General features: G+C 46.6%; 1 protein-coding gene and 1 long non-coding RNA gene across 4 annotated transcripts in view; one reads left to right on the top strand and one right to left on the bottom strand.

Moving 5' to 3' along the window:
- Nucleotides 1-5019: 5019 nt before the first annotated feature.
- LOC137520745 (uncharacterized) lies at nucleotides 5020-17265 on the bottom strand. 3 transcript variants are annotated; one of them, XR_011021926.1, is made up of 4 exons: nucleotides 17162-17265; nucleotides 14220-14283; nucleotides 6947-7109; nucleotides 5020-5923 (listed from the first exon to the last, which is right to left on the bottom strand). It is a non-coding gene; the product is annotated as an uncharacterized lncRNA (long non-coding RNA). The 3 variants fall into 3 exon arrangements; XR_011021927.1 differs by lacking the exon at nucleotides 17162-17265 and adding an exon at nucleotides 16084-17155; XR_011021928.1 differs by lacking the exon at nucleotides 17162-17265 and adding an exon at nucleotides 16275-17155.
- A 34-nt stretch (nucleotides 17266-17299) lies between these two features.
- FAF1 (Fas associated factor 1) overlaps nucleotides 17300-19959 on the top strand; it is a 354104-nt gene continuing 351444 nt past the window's right edge. Inside the window, exon 1 of the mRNA XM_068239060.1 lies at nucleotides 17300-17449. Coding sequence (XP_068095161.1) covers nucleotides 17321-17449 — 129 coding nt within the window. The 5' untranslated portion in view covers nucleotides 17300-17320. The remainder of the gene's footprint in view (nucleotides 17450-19959) is intronic.

Raw genomic sequence — 19959 nt, 5'->3', positions numbered from 1 at the left:
ACGCGTATTTTTGTACGCATTGCGGTCTACAATAGCGCTGATTGCAGTAGGGAATGCATCCAATAATACGCATGGCGGCCGGCCGACTGGCGAGTCGTCCAAAACGAAACTAAGTGACAGCGGGGGACCAGAGGATTCCAGAGCGGCTCCGAGGGCACAGGACTGCTGCAGGGGGCTGGTAATAGCCCCAGGTAAGTGAAACTCTTTACCCCCCGTTCAGTTAAGGTTTCCTTTAAAGGGAACCAGAGAGGATGAGAGATACATACCTGAGGCTTCTTCCAGCCCCATAAGCCTGAATCGCTCCCACGCCACCGTCCTCCGCTGCCTGGATCCGCCGCCACCGGGTCCCGTCATTGCCGCGAGTCGGCCGGCGGGCACGGCCAATTCTCTGCATCACATGGTGCTCTCCCCATACAGATACGCATGTGGCTGCCTACTGCGCAGCCGCATGCGTACATGTATGGAGGGAGCCCCTGTGATGCGGACAATTGGCCACGCCTGCCAGGAGTGACGGGCCCTGTACCGGCGGATCCAGGAAGCTGAGGACGGCGGCATGGGATCGATTCAGGCTTATGGGGCTGGAAGAAGCCCCAGGTATGTATAAAATCCTTTACTTTTTTCACCCCCCATTCCTCTCTGGTTCCCTTTAAGTAAGCTTGAACTAATCATTGCATTTTGAATAACCTTGCATGTGGATCTTGCATGAACTCTCTCCCTGCCTAGAGCATTCACTGCCTGTTGAATAACATTGCATGTGGACTTCATTACTGTCATTACTGGCAATCGATGCTGAGGGCCTCATCCTGATTCATGGTAATTGCCAGTGGCGCATCTTCAACTTTGCCTCAGGCAGATAAATTGGTAAAACTGGCCCCATGTGTTCTGTGTAGTTTTTCAAAAGTGGTACCCAGTGGTGTAACTACAGGGGAGCAGCCATTACAACGTGGGACGATTTCAGCAACAGGCAAGTATTTGTACAATTCAATCTTTAACCACTTGCCGACCAGGGCTTTCTGCACTGATCGGTGCTACGTGGGCTCTCCAGCCCGCAGCACCGATCAGGAGTGAGCCTTGGCGATCAGACTACCCCCCCCTTTTTTCCCCACTAGGGGGATGTCCTGCTGGGGGGGTCTGATCGCCGCCGGCTTGCTGCGCTTTGCGGGGGGGGGGGCTCTTCAAAGCCCCCCTCCGCAGTGTTTTCGGCGCTCCGTCCCTCTCCCTCCCCCTGTGAGCTGCGCAGCACGGATTTCCGTCCTGCGCATTGAAGGATAGGCTTCAGCCTATCATATGCCGGCAATCCCCGGCCAATCAGAGGCCGCGGATCGCCGATCTGCCTTACAGCGCCGTATGATGTAAACAGCGGGGATTTCTTCCCCGCCTGTTTACATTTTGCCGGCGAGCCGCAATCGGCGGCTCTCCGGCTGTTCACGGGGACACCCTCCGTGAACTGACATGGAAAGGCCGCTCGATCGAGTGGCCGTTTCCATGGTAACCCGCAGACGACCAGTTTACGCCAATCGGCGTTAGCTGGTCGTCAAGAGGTTAAACAGTGTCATTGTACAGGTAAAGATTTGACTCTTCTGGTGGCTGTGACATCAATGAATGCTGAGGCTTTATTTGACTTTCTGCATAAACAACATTTCTAATGTTTCTGCTAAAAACACTGACTCATTCGTAAGAGGAAAAAACACAATCTGAAACTCAGATAAAGATCAGCAGGTAATCAGCCCACTTTCACTAACTAGTTTCACTGCTGGTTTATGTACAATATTGATCTGTAGCTCAGATGATTCTGACTCATACAAGCTGCTGTAGCCAGCCTAGCGGAGCAATCAAGCTCCAAGCAGTTCTTATTTTCTGTAAGGCTGGAGAGGGCCAGCGCTAGTCAACTTTCCCCACACCTCTTAAAGGACACCTGAAGTGAGATGGATAAGGAGGTTGACATATTTTTCTCCTTTTAAACAATGCAGATTGCCTGGTCCCCTTCCTCTACTACTTTTAGCCATAGACCCTGAACAAGGATGCAAATAAGAAGTTTGACTTAAAGGATACCAGAGCCAAAGTAAACAGGAGAAACGGGGAGAGGGCATGTATGGGGAGCTGTCCTGATGCCCACCACTCCCCCCCCCCCCCGTTCTCTTTTCTTACCCCTTCCTCCTAATTGCTCTCCAGCCTGCTCTTCCGGGTCGATGGAGTCTAGCATTACTGCGGCTGCGCACATCCTACAGTGTGTGACCACAGCCGGGAGCGTTCTGCGCATTGTGTCACGATTACGTCATGCGCAGAGCGCTCCCGGACTCACGCAGCCGGTCCGGTGCAGATGAAGAGGTTTCCTTTAGGGTGGTTTCACACGTGCGCATTGCAAGCAGGCTTGACCAATCTATGGCAGACTGCACCAACAGGGAAATCTGCATGGCCACACCTCCTACACATTGACGTGCTTACCTCCATACAGGAAGTACATCACGTCATATCACGCTGCTCAGCCACACTGCTTCGCTTTGCACCAGTGGTACTGTGGCCTGCCTCAGAGACTAATGTCCACTGCGACAAGCTGCAGCATGAAATGTATGCAAATTCTGACAAACAGCTGCCTTCCCCCTCATCCGTGCCCCTCCTGCTGGCGCACGTTCTCATGTAAACTGTCCTTACTCCTTGCCATGGGTTTCCTCCTCTTCCTGGTCATGTGAAACAAGCTGAAGTTCAAAACACTAGAGGTCTGGCAGCAGTAATCGAATCTTATGTTATCGATGGGTAAGGTAGACTAATGTATGACCAGCATTAGTCCAAACATTCTTTCCATCCTCAGGTTATCATATGGGCTCTTTCATTGTCTTACTTGCTCACTATAGAGCTAAGCTAACTGAAGTAAGAGGGATATTGTGCCTGCCATATTTTTTATTTCCTGTTAAAAAATACCAGTTGCCTGGCAGTCCTGCTGATCTCTTTGGCTGCAGTTGTGTCTGAATCACACATCTGAAACAGCTAATCCAGTCAGAAACCTCTGATCTCCATGCTACTTCAGGCTCTTTGAATATAAGTATTAGAAGTAGTTATGGTCATGTCTTGTAGAACTCATGGAGAAGCATGTGATCAGTTTGATCAGCTGATAGATTTGCAAAGCTCTGATTTGCTGAGATCACTTCCTGCTTTGGCACATGATCATGACTAGCAAATCAGAGACTTGCATAACTATCACATGACCAAACTGATTACATGCTTCAACATGAGTTCTCCTCGACATGACCATCACTGATTAGAACCAGAAAATCAGTAGGACAGGGAATGTACATTTCTTTTTAACAGGAAATAATATGTCATCCTCCATCTCCCCCTTAATTCCAGTGTACTTTAAAGTGTGCCAGAGCTCAGTAAAAGTAAAAAAAATAATTATACATACCTGGGGCTTCCTCCAGCCCCATTTGCTCGGATTGCTCCCACCAATGTCTGCGGCTCCGGTGCCGGGTCCCCGCACTTCCGTCAGTCGGAGCCTGTCTGATGTAAGAGAAGTGCGCCCTCTACGTATCTCTCCAGCAGCCACTGGAGAGATACGCAGAGCGCTTTTCCCCTGGGTAGACTGGCCCAACTGACGTCAGTGACAGGACCCGGTACCGGAGCTGCAGACATCAGAGGATGGTGGTGTGGGAGTGATCTGAGCGGATGGGGCTGGAAGAAGCCCCAGGTATGTATAATTAGTTTACTTTTTCTGTCCCTTTAAAGGGGACCTATAAGGAAACAAAGGTTGCCAGTTGAACTTACCTGGGACTTCTTCCATTCCCCTGCAGTTCTTCTGGTCCCTTGGAGTCAGGTACCCTTTAAGCTGAGCTCAATTTTTAAAGTTTGTTAATCATTAGGACTTCTATGACAAGTCTAATCATTGTAGCTAATTTAGAAAGACAGATACAAAGAAAACGGTCTGTAGCATCCAGTTGTATATCAGCTGCCTAAATCATTCTGATTGGTTGCTCTAGGAAAATGACCACATTTGCTCCCGGTTTCCTTGTACTTGCATTTATAAAGGATGGTTTTCTTTCAGGAAGACAGGGATCACACTTGAGTCCATGGCTGCATTTTTCTTAGACGATTCTTTGCAGTCTCGGCACACTTGGCCAACAGCTGACTGTCGGCAATAGGAAATCACACGTGGCGTGAGGGAAAAAAAAGCAACAGAGCTGGTAATCTTTTCTCGCAATCGGAAAACCGCGTACAATACAAAACTTCACTGTGCATCTCCATAGGGAATCCACATTGCAGAAAAATATGTCCTTCCAAGTGTGGACTCTTGCCTACAACATTAAAACTCTGGATTGAGTGTTATCCATATAATTGGTAAGCACCGCCAATAAAAATATCTCAATATTATAAAGCCACAAACCCGTACCAATAACCATTATGGGAGTGTGCAGAAAGGATCAGTGAACATAGAATAGTAGAACAAGAAAAGTAGATCCTCTAAAAACCGCATCACTGCAACCAGTTCATAAAAAGTACAATAAGCTTTTAACTACAAAATAGCAATCAATAAATAAATATCATATAAAGCCGGTGTTGCCAGGTAGGAATAAAGTGCCAGTGCGTTGGATCAGTAATAAGAAAGTGCATCGGTGTTATAATAAAGAATAATTACACTGGCTCTTCTCTTCCCTGCTTTGCCCGGTGAGATCTTGGTTTCACTCCTGCTCTGCTGTGCGCCCGTCTTCTCTTACTGCTAGTAAGTAGCTATTTTGTAGCCATTCTTAACCACTTGAGGACCCAGCCTTTACCCCCCCTCAAGGACCAGCACTACTTTTTATGATCTGTGCTGGGTGGGCTCTGCAGCCCCCAGCACAGATCATGTTACATGCAGAGCGATCAGATCGCCCCCTTTTTTCCCCCCTATGGGGATGATGTGCAGGGGTGGTCTGATCGCTCCGGTCTGCCGGCATGTTGCACGGGGGGGTGGGGGGGGGGCACCTCAAAGCCCCCCTCCGCTGCGAAATTCCCCCCTCCCTCTCCTACCTGCTCCCCCCCCCCCACCCGGTGATCGGGGCTGCACAGGACGCTATCCGTCCTGTGCAGCCAGTGACAGGCTGTCCCTTGTCACATGGCGGAGATCCCCGGCCGCTGATTGGCCGGGGATCGACGATCTGCCTTACAATGTAAACAAACTGCCGTACAATGTAAACAAAGGAGACATACGCTCCGTGATCTAACAGGAAACGGCCGCTCGCGCGAGCAGCCTTTCCTGATTAATTAGGGAGGCAACTGGCGACGCAGATCTGCGTCGCTGGTCCTCCAGCTTCCACTTTGCCGCCGCACGGTATGAGTGTGCGGTCGGCAAGTGGTTAAAGGTTGAACTATACATCATATAATAGTTATTATTATTCATGCTTTACTGATTATATCTGTACCCCTGCCTGATTTATATGGTTTAATTGGTTTTATATGCTTGCTCAAAGACAAACACTTACATCGTGCTTTTCTCCTGGTGGACTCAAAGCACCAGAGCTGCAGCCACTAGGACGCACTCTATAGGCAGTAGCTGTGTTAGGAAAACTTGCTTAAGGTCTCCTACCTAATAGGTGCTGGCTTACTGAACAGGCAGAGCCGAGATTCGAACCCTGTTCTCCTGTGTCAGAGGCGGAGCCCTTAACCAATACCAGTCCAGCCACTATTCAGCTCATGTGTTTATCAAAAAAAATAATAACCTTATTGTACTTTTTGAACTGGTTGCAGTGGTGTGGTGTGGTGTACTTTTCTTGTTCTTCTATTGCCGGTTGATTGAGGGCTGGAGATCAGCTGTATGGCTCTGTCCCTGAAGGGCTTATTAAAATTTTCTGTTGCAAGTTTTTTGGAAATGGTGGCCTAGGCTCTCCATTGGAAGCTGAAAGAGGTCTGTGTTCGTGGACAGTAGCATTAGGAACTGCGATGAGAGAGGATGGTCCTGTAATCAACAGCAGAAATTAAAAATCAAAAACTGATAAAAACACAGATGAAGAAAAGAAGACATTTTGGAAAATGGATGCTGGATTACATGGATTTTAATAAAATACTGTTATTTAAAGTGGATCTGAGAAAACTAACTATAACAAGTAACTTGTCTATATATCATATCTAAAGTTTAGATAGCTTACACAGCATATCTAGCTGCAAACAGCTTCAACAGTTTGATTATTTCTTCCTGTGATCCAATGAGGGCAGCCATGTTCTGTTTGTCACATTGTCACAGGCTGAGGGCTGGAGATGCTATCAGCTTGCCTGTGTGTAAATTCAGTCCCCCCTCCTCCTCCACTCTGCCTCTGAAATCAATGGCTATTAACTTTCTCCTCCTCCTGCCCAGACTGAGCTCACATAAGCCCTTGCTACAGTGCCAAGGCACAAAAAGGAGCTGTGGGCGAGGCTTGTTTAGTTTATAGGGAATTAGAGTATTAAAACAAAACAAAAAAAAGTATTTGGCTTGAGGAATGCCCAATAAACTATATGAAAGGAACACAATTATGCAATGAGTAAAAGTTTATCTCGGATCCACTTTAAAATCAAGTTCATATCCATTAAAATATTTTAGCAAAAAATATGCAGTTTCTCCTGAAAACACCTTATGCTGTGTACCATACAAATAACAGTGGTGTTCAGTGGTACCTGCATTAAATAATACCCAAGGTGAGAGGGATATGGAGGCTGCCATATTTATTTCCTGGTAAACAATGCCTGTTGCCTGGCAGCCCTGTTGATCTTCTGGAATAAGTAGCGAGTCAAAACCCTGAAACAAGCATTTGGCTAACCCAGTAAAACCTGAGTCAGCCGAGTACCTGATCTGCTGAATGCTTGTTCAGGGTCTATGGCTAAAAGTATTAGAGGCAGAGGATCAGCAGGACTGCCAGGCAACTGGTATTGTTTAAAAGGAAATAAATATGGTAGCCTCCATATCCTTCTCACCTCGGGTTCCCTTTAAAGAGACTATACTCACCAATAACATCAGGACTCCTCCTTCCTTGCTGCACCAGCACTGATCCTCCTGCATGTCTGCCTGGCCAGAAGAACTACATGAAGACCAGAGGTGATGTGACTGGCGGTTTATCAATCTGCCATCACTCGAGTTCTGAAGTTGTGTATGCTGCTGCAGTCATAACCTGTGGGACACATGTGACATACGTAAATAGTGAATTCAGTGGCACTCAAAAAGGCACTGCAGGACACATATGGACCTCGGGCTATAGTTTGAGGACCCTAATCTTAAAGTGGAACTGAAGTAAGAGGTATACGGAGGCTGCCATATTTATTTCCTTTTAATCAATACCAGTTGCCTGGCAGCCCTGCTGGTCTATTTCTTTGCAGTACTATCTGAATAACACCAGAAACAAGCATGCAGCTAGTCTTGTCAGATCTGACATTAAAGTCTGAAACACCTGATCTGCTGCATGCTTGTTCAGGGGCTATGGCTAATAGTATTAGCAGCAGAGGATCAGCAGGGCGGCCAGGCAACTGGTATTGCTTAAAAGGAAATAAGGATGGCAGCCTCCATATACCTCTCCCTTCAGTTCCCCTTTAAAGAAAGTAAAGGCACAGCATATTTCACTCTTTATCATATCATACAACCCACTTGACATGTGTAACTTCTATATGTATGTCGGCATACTTTGATAAAGTTAAAAGAAAACCTGACCCGAGGCAAAGCGACCTAAGCTAAGCACAGAGGTATGCTCATGCTGGAACCACATACCTCTGTGCATTTTCCATTGCTTTGCATGCTGCAGTAGCGCCTGCAACACGCTTCGATATTTAGCTCTGGGCTCCAGCACAGGCACTGTACCATCTTCTCCCTCGGGCTCCGGCCTGTGCAGTAAAGCCGGCCCGGTCGGGCTCTGCTATTTCCGACAGGTTCGGTAGCAGAGCCTAATAGGATCTGCTCCACTGTGCAGGCCAGTGCTCGAGGGGGAAGATGGTACTGTGCCTGCATTGGATCGCAAAGGTAGATATAGCTGTCTGCTGCTGTTCGGGGGTCCCAGTGCTGGATCCGTGCTGCATAGGAGGAAGGGGGAAGCCTCATTAGGATCCAGAGTCGTCCACCTCCCAAGATAAGTACCACCCATGGGCTCTTTTTTTCCCTGACAGGCTCTCTTTAAAAAAAAAAAACAACCCTCAGCATCACCAACTACTTGCTGCATCCATTGCCTGCAGCATAGAATTATTATTATTATAAGAAGCATGTATTGATAGTGAGTGATCAGTTTGTGAATCCCGAAGGTATCATCGCATATCTTGATACCTACTTTATAGGATTGACAGAAAAGGCTGAATATGGTGAGCCCAATGTCATATGTAGGTTGTGCAGCCAGATCTACTGTCAGGTCAGTAGAAACAATATCACTTTAACATTAGTTGCAATATGCATATCTGAAACTTCTCCGAATTTCTATTTATGGCCAAATCTTTCTTTTTGCCCAGAGTTAAAGAGAAACTCCGACCAAGAATTGAACTTTATCCCAATAATTAGCTGATACCCCCTTTTACATGAGAAATCTATTCCTCTTCACAAACAGACCATCAGGGGGCGCTGTATGATTGATATTGTGGTGAAACCCCTCCCACAAGAAGCTCTGAGTACCGAGGTACTTCTGGTAGTTTCCTGTCTGTGAACCTTGCTGCATTGTGGGAAATAGCTGTTTACAGCTGTTTCCAACTGCCAAAACAGCATACAGCAGCTAAATCACCTGCCAACAGTAAAAATGTCGCCATGTGATAAATGTCAGAATGTAAATCAGGGAGAGGAAAGCTTTTACGATGGGCAAACACTGACTAACTCATTCATACATAATTATTGTAAAAATTAAGCACTTTTTTTATTACATTATTTTCACTGGAGTCCGAGGAATAATAATAATAAAAAAAAAAATCTACTTACCTGGGGCTTCCTCCAGTCCCTAGCAGCTGATCTGACCCTCGCTGCAGCTCTGGGGTCCTGGGATCACCTCCGCTGCAGATGTCGACCTCGCCAGCACAGAACGCTCCAGACCACGTGAGTGCTATCACTACCGGCGCTTGCCTAGTAGATGCAGACCTGGGGAGGTCGGCATCTCCAACAGAGGGGATCCCAGGCCACGGAGCTGCAGCAAGGGACAGATCGGCTGCTGGGGGCTGGAGGAAGACCCAGGTAAGTAGATCTCATTTTTGTTTTATTCCTCGGATGTGTCCTTTAAAAAGTAACTCTGAGGCCCGTCCCGGGCTCTACAGGTCACTGATTGCAGTTGCTCAGCGGTTTTGCTAGCGCTTAGAAAGCAGATTTCAGCAGTGAGTCATGGCATTTTTTGTAGTGATTTTATTTTCGTGCTAGCGATTTCAAAAGCGATTGCGATTAAAGTTTTCAAGTTTTGCAAGGGATTCTGGGTAAGCTGGTGGTTTCTGGGTAGTACAAGCCCTGTTATAGGACAACTGAAGTGAGTGGGATATGGAGGCTTCCACATTTAATACCAGTTGCCTGGCTATGCTTCCTTAAGGAACTTGTAGACCTCCTATGCAACCTAACACTGGAACACCCCAGATGGATTGTTCTTGGAGATTTCAATACATGGGTGGATGACTCCTCTTCAAAACTTGGAATAGAGCTACCTCATGCCTTACATGAACTGGGCTTCCTCCAATCAATCAGCTCTGCTACTCACAGGAAAGGCCACACTCTGGACCTTATATTCCATACTGGGCTGTCAATAGCCAATGTGGAAATTAATCCTGTTGCCTGGTCAGACCATCACACTATCCACTTCTCCCTCTCAATACCAGCTGTCAAACACCAGGTCAAGAATCAAATAAAATATCGCCGCTTAAAAGGGCTAACACCTCAACATATCCGAGATAACCTTAGCTTTGATGAATTGACTGACTCCAGCTTGGACCCTGATACTCTGGTGTTTAAATACAACAAATGTGTGTCCTCCACCTTTGAGACCATTGCTCCTCTGCGCACCAAATATCTTACTCCACACCATCATGCACAGTGGTTTGATAACGCTATAAAAGAGCTGAAAAGACAAGGCCGAAAACTTGAGAGACTGTGGCGCAAATCTCAGTCCCCAGAAGACAAACATGCCTTAATCCTCCACTTGAAGAGCTACCAAAAGGTAATCACGGGAAAAAAATCATCCTTTCTATCACAAGAGATTGCAAATGCAGTTAACAAACCAGCCCAACTGTTCCGCACAGTGGAAAAACTCTGCAACCCGGCATGTCAAAAACTTAACATCGAGTCTTCAAAGGACCTCTGTGACCAATTTGCCCATTTCTTCACAGACAAAGTCTCCGCTATAAGGTCCGACATCCAACTTACAGCATCTGAGCCTAATATAGCGCCGAAGACCATTAGCAGAGACAATGTAACACCTTGGTCAAACTTCAAAGAAATTGATGAAGAAGTCACATCAAGCATCCTCCTTCACGTCCGCCTAACTACCTGTGACCTAGATCCTGGCCCAACACAGTTCATGTTGAACTGCCCCGACCTGTTCGTACCGGTATTCCTAAAAATTGTTAACTGTTCCTTAAAATCAGGGATATTTCCTGCTTTACTGAAGGAAGCAATCATCAGGCCTCTCCTCAAAAAACCCTCCCTGGACCCAGATGCAATGACCAGCTACAGACCTGTCTCTAACCTCCCCTTTCTGGGCAAGCTAATTGAAAAAGCTGTTTACCTCCAGCTAGAAGCCAAAATCCTACAAAACAACAGTTATGACCCATTCCAGTCTGGCTTCAGGAAACACCACAGCACTGAAACGGCCCTCATCCAAATATGCAACCACCTGCTCATGGCAAGAGACAGAGGAGAGTGCTCCATCCTCATACTGCTAGACCTTTCTGCAGCCTTTGATACAGTTGACCATGACATCTTGATAAACAGGCTACAGGAATACTGCGGCATTGATGGCATAGTTCTTCAGTGGTTCCAATCCTTCTTGAGTGGCAGAACCCAAAAAGTGTCTATGGGGCCCTTCCTGTCCACCCCTGTATCACTTAGGTATGGGGTGCCCCAGGGCTCAATCCTCTCTCCCCTGCTTTTCACGATTTACATGTTACCGCTGGGAAAACTAATCCAAAAACATGGCCTGACATACCACTGCTATGCAGACGACACTCAACTATATCTTTCCTTCAAGCCTGGTGTGACAGACCCAACTCTAACTATAAACGCCTGCTTACGTGAACTACAGCAATGGATGAATGACAACTGGCTGAAACTAAATGCAGACAAAACTGAAGTCCTTCTGATAGGAGGGCAGAGCATGATAACAAAACAACTTAACTTGCAGTCTTCACCACTGGGAATAGGAGGCACGGATCTGCGCAGCTCTGATCATGTGCGTAGCCTGGGAGTTCTAATTGATTGGGATTTAAAGTTCAGAACTCAAATCTCTGCTGTGGTGAAATCATCCTATTTTCACCTAAAGAACATTGCAAAAATCAAGCACCTCATACCCCCAGAGGATCTGCCAACCTTAGTCCACGCCTTCATCACATCCCGACTGGACTACTGCAATGCTCTCTACACTGGCCTTCCAAAAAAGGTCTTGTACCGACTACAGCTGATACAGAATACTGCTGCCAGACTGCTAACCAACCAACCCCGTCACTGCCACATAACGCCAGTCCTGCACTCCCTTCACTGGCTACCTATAGAATGGAGGGTCCTATTCAAGATCGGCCTACTGACATTTAAATCCCTGAATAATTTAGGCCCTGGATACATGAAAGATATGTTGCAGCTGCGTAGCAATCCCCGCATTCTCAGATCAACAGGTTCTAATGATCTAGTCATACCCAGAGTCCACTTGGAAACTTTTGGTCCCAGAGCCTTCTGTCATGCTGCCCCTACGTTTTGGAACTCCTTACCTCAACAGATCAGGACAGCTCCATCCCTGGACGTGTTTAAATCCAGACTGAAAACCCACCTGTTCAGTTTGGCATTTGCAGAAATATAACTTGTTGTGTGAATACTTCATCCTACTAATTACTGAATCTGAGAGAGCCTAAGCGCTTTGAGTCCTATGGGAGAAAAGCGCTATAGAAATGTTATTGTATTGTATTGTATTGTATGCTGCTGATCCTTTGCCTCTAATACTTTTAGCCATAGACCCTGAACAAGCATTCAGCAGATCAGGTGTTTGACATTACTGTCAGATCTGACAAGATTAGCTGCATGCTTGTTTCTGGTGTGATTCAGACACCCCGGCAGCCAAATAGACCAGCAGGGCTGCCAGGCAACTGGTATTGTTTAAAGGGAAATAAAAATGGCAGCTTCCATATCTCTCTTACTACAGTTGTCATTTAACTCACTTTGAAATCTCTATCTATAGCGATTCAAAAGCGATTTTGCAGGGTTCCTATACCTGACATTGAATAGCAATCGCTAGCAAGAAAATGAAGGCACCATGTTTTAAACTTGGCCAAATTGCAATCGCTCCAGTGGGCTCACCTCCATCTACTTTCAGTGGATAGCGAATTTAGCAATCACTGATAGTCTACAATCTTAAAGAGAATCTGTACTCTAAAATTCTTACAATAAAAAGCATACCATTCTGTTCATTATGTTCTCCTGGGCCCCTTTGTGCTGTTTCTGCCACTCCCTGGTGCAATCCTGGCTTGTAATTGCCAGTTTTAGGCAGTGTTTACAAACAAAAGACATGGCTTCTAGGCTGAGAGGAGCTCAGTCTGTGACTCACACAGAGCCTGCAGGGGGCGTGGTGAGGGTGTGTATAACTTCTACCTATCACAGCAGAGCAGCACATTCCTGCCTGAGCCCGACAAAGCCGTCAGAGGAAAGATGATTAAATTACATAACAGAGATAATACAGCCACTGTGCAACTAGGAAAGGTTGCAGTAAGACAGACCACACTAGAACAGGTATAGGAACTTATAGGATAGAAGAAATAAGGCTCAAAATTTTGTTACAGAGTCTCTTGAAAGCATTGCAGAAAAAAACTCTAGAGAGCTCTAGGCCTGACAGCTATACTGTGGATAGTGAGCAGCCTGAACACTGTGTCTTGGGACAGGCTGCAGACAGGCCTTGCAATATGAGGGGACAAAGCTAATGGTACAAGCCCTGACATGGGAAACTGTGACTACTGTTCATCTGCACAACCATAGTCTGCACTAGCACCTGATTGGCATGGGCTTCCAGGAATGTTTCAGGTAGGGAGCTACTAGACAGGGTGGTGCTTCACATTACTTCAAACAAAAGTGGACCTGAACTCAGAACGTCCTCTCATCTCTAAAAGATACGTAACAGCATAATAAACTTTAAACAAAAAACATGTATTTGTTACATCTGATACAAATCCTAAACTAAATCTGCACTGTTTCTACCTCCCGATTCATGGAAGCAGACATATTGTTCACAGCCTGTGCTTCAAATGGGCTTATCTGCCATCTCTGCCGTGGCAGTCATGTGACACGGGGAGAGATCAAATGACAACTTGTGATTAGGCACAAATAAAGTAGAATTAAACAGGCTAGACTCTCTAAATACATACAGGGTACATTTCTCTATGTTTTCCTTCTGTCCTGTGCAAGAGTTCAGGGCCACTTTAAGGACTGGGAAGGACTGTTAAACCACACAGCCAACATTAGTTTAAATGGACTAAATTAACTAGTTAATGTTTCCTCTTCTTGTTTCAATTTTGAGATGAGATAAGGCTTGTACACATGGCTGACTTAGGCCTCTTTTCCACAAACTGTTGATAGGCAGTGAAATGCCTCTCAAACTGTCACAACTGCCTGGGAACTGCTTGCGGCTGCCTGGGAACTGCTTGCGGCTGCCTGGGAACTGCTTGCTGCTGCCTGGTAGCTGCTTGCCGAACACACAGCTCAACAGTTCGTGGAAAAGAGGCCTAAGTCCTCTTTTCCATGGACTGTTGAGCAGTGTGCACAGCAAACAGTTGCCAGGCAGCAACAAGCAGTTGCCAGGCAGCAACAAGCAGTTGCCAGGCAGCAACAAGCAGTTACCAGGCAGCAACAAGCAGTTACCAGGCAGCAACAAGCAGTTACCAGGCAGCAACAATAATCAGGTGTGTGTAAAGAGGCTTGCGATCCCATTGTCCACGCTGCTCCCCCGTCCACTACGTGGCATCATCCACGCGCCGCATCATGAGCTACACAGCTGACACACGACTGAGCAGTCCAGCCCAGCGATGTCGCCCAAGGGTATCGGGTTCTGATCCCGGCCATACGACATCCATCAAAGGAGTGTACGCACCTGTAGGTTTCATGAAAGTGGAGTGTTGAAGGTTTTCTGTTGCTTGTACGTTTGTTTTTCACACCTAAAATGAAATGCAAGGAGAGTTTAGTACCTTTCATTAGGATGATGCATGTAAATGCAGCAAAACTTTGTAAAAACAAACCATCAATATTTGAAGTGAGCAAGAAATCTTTTTGTTCTGCAGGAACAAAAATCAGCAGAACAGAAACTTTAGGGCTTATCAGATGAAGCCGTCAAAGGTGGCCAGCCATAGATCATGTGACTTGGCAGACAATCGACCATCCGATTTGATTATTATAATCGGATTAAAATTGGTGCTGCCAAGTGCATGCCCGATTGACGATGTGACCAACTTTGGGCCAATATTAGTCGCATTAATCTGTCAGACATACTGCAAGATGTCAGGCCATTGTGGTCTGTTGGGCAAACGATATCGGGACGAAACTCCTGACGCTGTCCCAATGGTCAATGTGCTCCCCCGGTGCCCAGTGCACTATAAATTACCTGTCCGCGGCAGGTTTCAAAGCTGGCTCCAGGAGCTGTCCTCCGTCCATACATGCGACGTGTGGTTGCATGTGTGACATCACACAAGCACCCATGTTACTCCGGCAACCACGTAGGGTGCGTGTATAGACAGAGGAGCCCGGAGCCAGCGGTATACTCGGACTGGTATTGTATAGTGCACTGGGAACATTGAATGTTGGTGTCACAAGGCCGAATCCAGATACATTTCAGCATGAAATTGAACGGGAATTGGCCTGTGGTGTATGGGCTGGAAACAGATCTCTCTGTCTCTCTCTCATCAGACTAGATCAGAGAGAGTTCTGTCTCTTGGTCGATCTGCCCATACATTGTCTGATGTATGGGCACCTTAATTATTCACTTCAAAGTCTGGTTAGCCCCCACTAATTCCAATAACTGTACGATGAAAATAATAATAAAAAAAAAACAAAAAAACCTGGGAAGTTGAATTTCAAATCTAAAAGGACATCTGGAGAAGTATGAATGGCGTGTTGTACTAACCTCCCCAGGATGAGAAGCATGAATGGTGTGTGATGCTGGGAATACACCGAGATTTTTCAGTTGATTTACTGTCCAATCTTGTTTTTAGATCAATTTTCTTTTCTTATCAATTTATATTCACTTCTATGAGAAATCGATCTATCAAACCATCTATCTGCTGAAAAAAACATATGGTGTATTCCCAGCATTACACTAACCTTCCAGGGATGAGGAAAAAAAAAAAAAAAAAAAAAAAAATGAATAACCTCCCCAGGATTCAGAGAACAACCTCAATGAAGCTCTCTGGGGAAAGCTCCATAGCGGTCACAAGGCTGTGCTGCCCAGGGTATAATGCAAGGAGTATGACAAATCCCCACAATCCCAGACTATGGTCTGTATCCTGCTTTCACCCAGCACTATAATGTGTACTACCACTGTGCAATTCCCCCCCCCCCCCCCTTATTACAGGTATTTACTTCCTGGGAGTTCCAGGAATTCTGCAACCCCTCCCCCTTGGAAGCCATAGTTTACATACTGTGACCTGTAAACCCTAAAAGGGGAGTAATATATAATTAATAATATTCCGAACATTTGTATAGCGCTTTTCTTCTTTCGGACTCAAAGCACTCAAGAGCTGCAGCCACTGGGACGCGCTCAGGAGGCCACCCTGCAGTGTTAGGGAGTCTTGCCTTGAACTCCTTACTGAATAGGTACTTGACCTAGCCAGGATTCGAACCCTGGTCGCCCATGTCAAAGGCAGAGCCCTTAACCAGTACACTATCCAGTAGCCTGCAAATTGTAAAATCCATGCTGGGACTTGTAGCACTCATGCTGGGAGTTATAACTATGTTGCTCTTACTGCAGTCTCCATAAGGTGAGAAGGGTGGGAACTGTAGTGACCCTGCTGTAGGAACATTGATGAGCATACTGGGAGTTGTAGTCTCCTTCAGTGAAGTATTATGGAAGCTGTAGTGTCCACTCTGTTAGTTGTAAGGGTCACATTGGTGCTGGGAATTGTATTACCCACAATGGGAACAGCAATGCACATACTGAGAGTAGTAGTCTCCATGAGCAGAGTAGGCTGGGAGATGTAGTGCTGGGAGTTGTAATATCCGTAATAGTATCTGTGGTGCACATACTGGGAGTTGCAGTCTCCATGAGGGGAGTTAGCCGAGAGTAGTAGAGGCCATGCCGGAAGCTGCAAGAGTCCACACTGCTAGTTGTAGTGCCTACATTGGGGGTTGTAATACCCACAATGCGAACAAACTGTGATGCACAGAATGGGAGTTGTAGTCTTCTTAAGTGGAGTCAGCTGGAAGCTGTAGTGTCTATGCGGGGAGTTGTAATGTCCATAATGGGAACTGTAGGACACACACTGGGAGTTGTAGTCTCCATGAGGGGAGTAGGCTGGGAGCTGTAGTGCTCATGGTGGGGTTTGTAATACCCATAATGGGAGTTGTAGTCTCCATGAGGGAAGTAGGTAGATGGTAGAGTCCATGCTGGGTCTTGTAGTTTCCAAGCTGGAAGTCGTAGTCTCAACCAGGTTAGGAGTTGTAGCACATACTGGGAGTTGTAATATCCATGAGGGGAGTAGGCTGGGAGCTAAAGTGTCCATGCTGGGAGTTGTAGTGCTCACATTGGGGGTTAATACCCATAATGGGAACAATGATGCACTTGCTGGGAGTTGTAGTTTCCATGAGGGCAGTGTGCTAGAGCCAATGCTGAGACTTGTGCAGTCCATGCTGGAAATTGAAGTCTCCAGGCTGTAGTCCGCATGCTGGGAGTTTGCGATGACTAGCGTTTCCGATGTAAGGAGCATGCTGGGAATTGTAGTCCCCGTGCAGGGCGAATGATAGAAGTTAGACACCCTATATAATGAGTATGCTGGGAGCTGTGGTGTCCACGCTGGTAGTTGTAGTGCAGCAGCGGCAGCTCACCTCACAGCTCGGCTCCTTTCACTCTCCAGTCTCCTCTCCTCACAGACAGCTCCTCCCATCACCATGGCGACCCCGGCAGGAGGGAGGCCTGGAAGTGTCACGTGACCCCGGCGGCCGCCAACCACCAATCGCCAGCCGCCTGTAACTGCGACCTGCGTGATGAGCAAAATGTGCGACAGCGCCGTGCGGCGGAGACGGAGGAGGCCGGGATACGGAGCGCAGCACAGGCCCCCGGGGGGAGACATGGCCTCCAACACTGACCGAGAGATGATCCTGGCCGACTTCCAGGTACTCCACACAACACCCAGGGGCACTGCAACTCCCAGCAGGCCAAACAGCTCAGAGTGTAGATGTCAACAGACAGGACCCGATAGATCATGGAGGCACTACAACTCCCAGCGGACTATTTACCATAGAGGCACTACAACTCCCAGCAGACTATTCACCATAGAGGCACTACAACTCCCAGCAGACTATTCACCATAGAGGCACTAAAACTCCCAGCAGACTATTCACCATAGAGGCACTACAACTCCCAGCAGACTATTCACCATAGATCATAGAGGCACTACAACTCCCAGCAGACTATTCACCATAGATCACAGAGGCACTACAACTCCCAGCAGACTATTCACCATAGATCATAGAGGCACTACAACTCCGAGCAGGCCAAACAGCTTAGAGTGTAAATGTCAACAGACAAGACCCCATAGATCATGGAGGCACTACAACTCCCAGCAGACTATTCACCATAGAGGCACTACAACTCCCAGCAGACTATTCACCATAGATCACAGAGGCACTACAACTCCCAGCAGACTATTCACCATAGATTATAGAGGCACTACAACTCCCAGCAGGCCAAACAGCTTAGAGTGTAAATGTCAACAGACAAGACCCCATAGATCATGGAGGCACTACAACTCCCAGTGGACTATTCACCATAGAGGCACTACAACTCCCAGCAGGCTAAACAACATAGTCTAGATGTCAACAGCCAGGGCCCCATATATCATGGAGGCACTACAACCCCCAGCAGACTATTCACCATAGAGGCACTGCAACTACCAGCAGCCTAAACGACATAGATTGTAGATGTCAACAGACAGGACCCCATGGACCATGGAAGCACTACAACTCCTAGCAGACTATTTACCATAGATCCTGTAGACACAACTCCCAGCAGACTATTCACCATAGATCATGGAGGCACTACAACTCCCAGCAGACTATTCACCATAGATCATGGAGGCACTACAACTTCCAGCAGGCTAAACAACGTAGACTGTATATGCCAACAGACTGGACCCCATGGACCATGGATGCACTACAACTCCCAGCAGACTATTTACCATATATCATGTAGACACTACAACTTACAGCAGCCGATTTACCAGAGATCATGGTGTCACGACAACTACCAGCAAGCTGTTCACTGTAGGCTATGGATACACTACAACTCCCAGCAGACTAAACAACTTAGATTGTAGTTGTCAATAGACAAGACCCCATAGATCATGTCGCCATTACATTTCCCTGAAGACTATAAACCATAAACAATGGAAGTACTACAACTCCCATAGATTATAGATGTCAACAGACAGTACATCATAGACTATGAAGACACTACAACTCTCAGCAAACAATACACCATAGATTATGGAGACACTGCAACTCCCAGTAGACAATACACCATAGACCATGGAGACACTACAACTCCCAGCAGAATATACACCATAGACCATGGAGACGCTACAACTGCCAGAAGATTATACACTATAAATTGTAGATGCCAACAGAGAGGACCCCATAGATGCAGGCCATAGCTGTGATGTCCTAAACTGGGGCCACCTTGTGTCACCGATCTGCTTCCCTCTTTTTTTGCTTGTCGTATATCAGCCACCACTGTAGTAGTAGCAGCCACTATTATGCCTGCAGCAGTACAACCACTGATCAGCAGCCGCCACTGTGCCAGCAGCAGTAAGGGTTTGTTCACACTAAAGGCGCGTTTTAATTTTTTGAAGCGTTGGTGATTTTTCAAAATCGCCCTGAGAGCGCTTACACCATGCTTTGCGTATGCGCTATTTCAGATTGGGGTGTTCCGTTCGCTGTCCGATCAGAAAAGCTCTGCATGGACCACTTTTGGGGCGATTTCACTCACAAAATCGCTTTGTGCAGCGATTGAGTTTTTAAGAATAAATACATTGTATTTATTCTTGTTCGGGTCAAAGAGTTCACTTCCTGACTTACGTCAGGGAGGGAGTTAAAAAAACGCTTTGGAAAAGTGCTTTTAACAAAAACGCACCGCCCACCCAAGCACCGGGCATTGCAAAAAATAAATAAATCGCTAAACAAAAAGCTGAACGCTAACGCAATCGGAACGTAATGTGAACAAGGCCTAACAGCCACTGATTAACAGGTGCCACTGTGCAAATTGCGCTTGGTATATGGGTTATTTTTTGTGGAAATGTTTGGACAAAATGTGACAGGCAATAGTGTACCTAATGGCAGTCAGCAAAAATTGTGTTTAATTTTGCTAGTTCAGCCACCTAGCACTCTCAAGAATGGTGATATGGCCCTTGGCCTAAAAAGTTAGGACACATTAGATACTGTGTATATATATCATTGAGTGAATATGGAATCCACACTGGCTTGTACAGTCTGCAGTCACAGGGTTTCACCCCCATCCAGCAGATCTGCATGGCAAACTGGTGAGGGGTCCTTAAAGGGAACCTTAACCCTGTAAAATAAACAAAATTTCACTTACCTGGGGATTCCCCTGCAGCCGTCCTGTGCCC

This window comes from Hyperolius riggenbachi, chromosome 6 (genome assembly GCF_040937935.1).
Source record: "Hyperolius riggenbachi isolate aHypRig1 chromosome 6, aHypRig1.pri, whole genome shotgun sequence".
Classification (NCBI taxonomy): domain Eukaryota; kingdom Metazoa; phylum Chordata; class Amphibia; order Anura; family Hyperoliidae; genus Hyperolius; species Hyperolius riggenbachi.
Note: the sequence above shows the minus strand (reverse complement) of the source record. Positions and strands in the feature narration are given on the sequence as shown.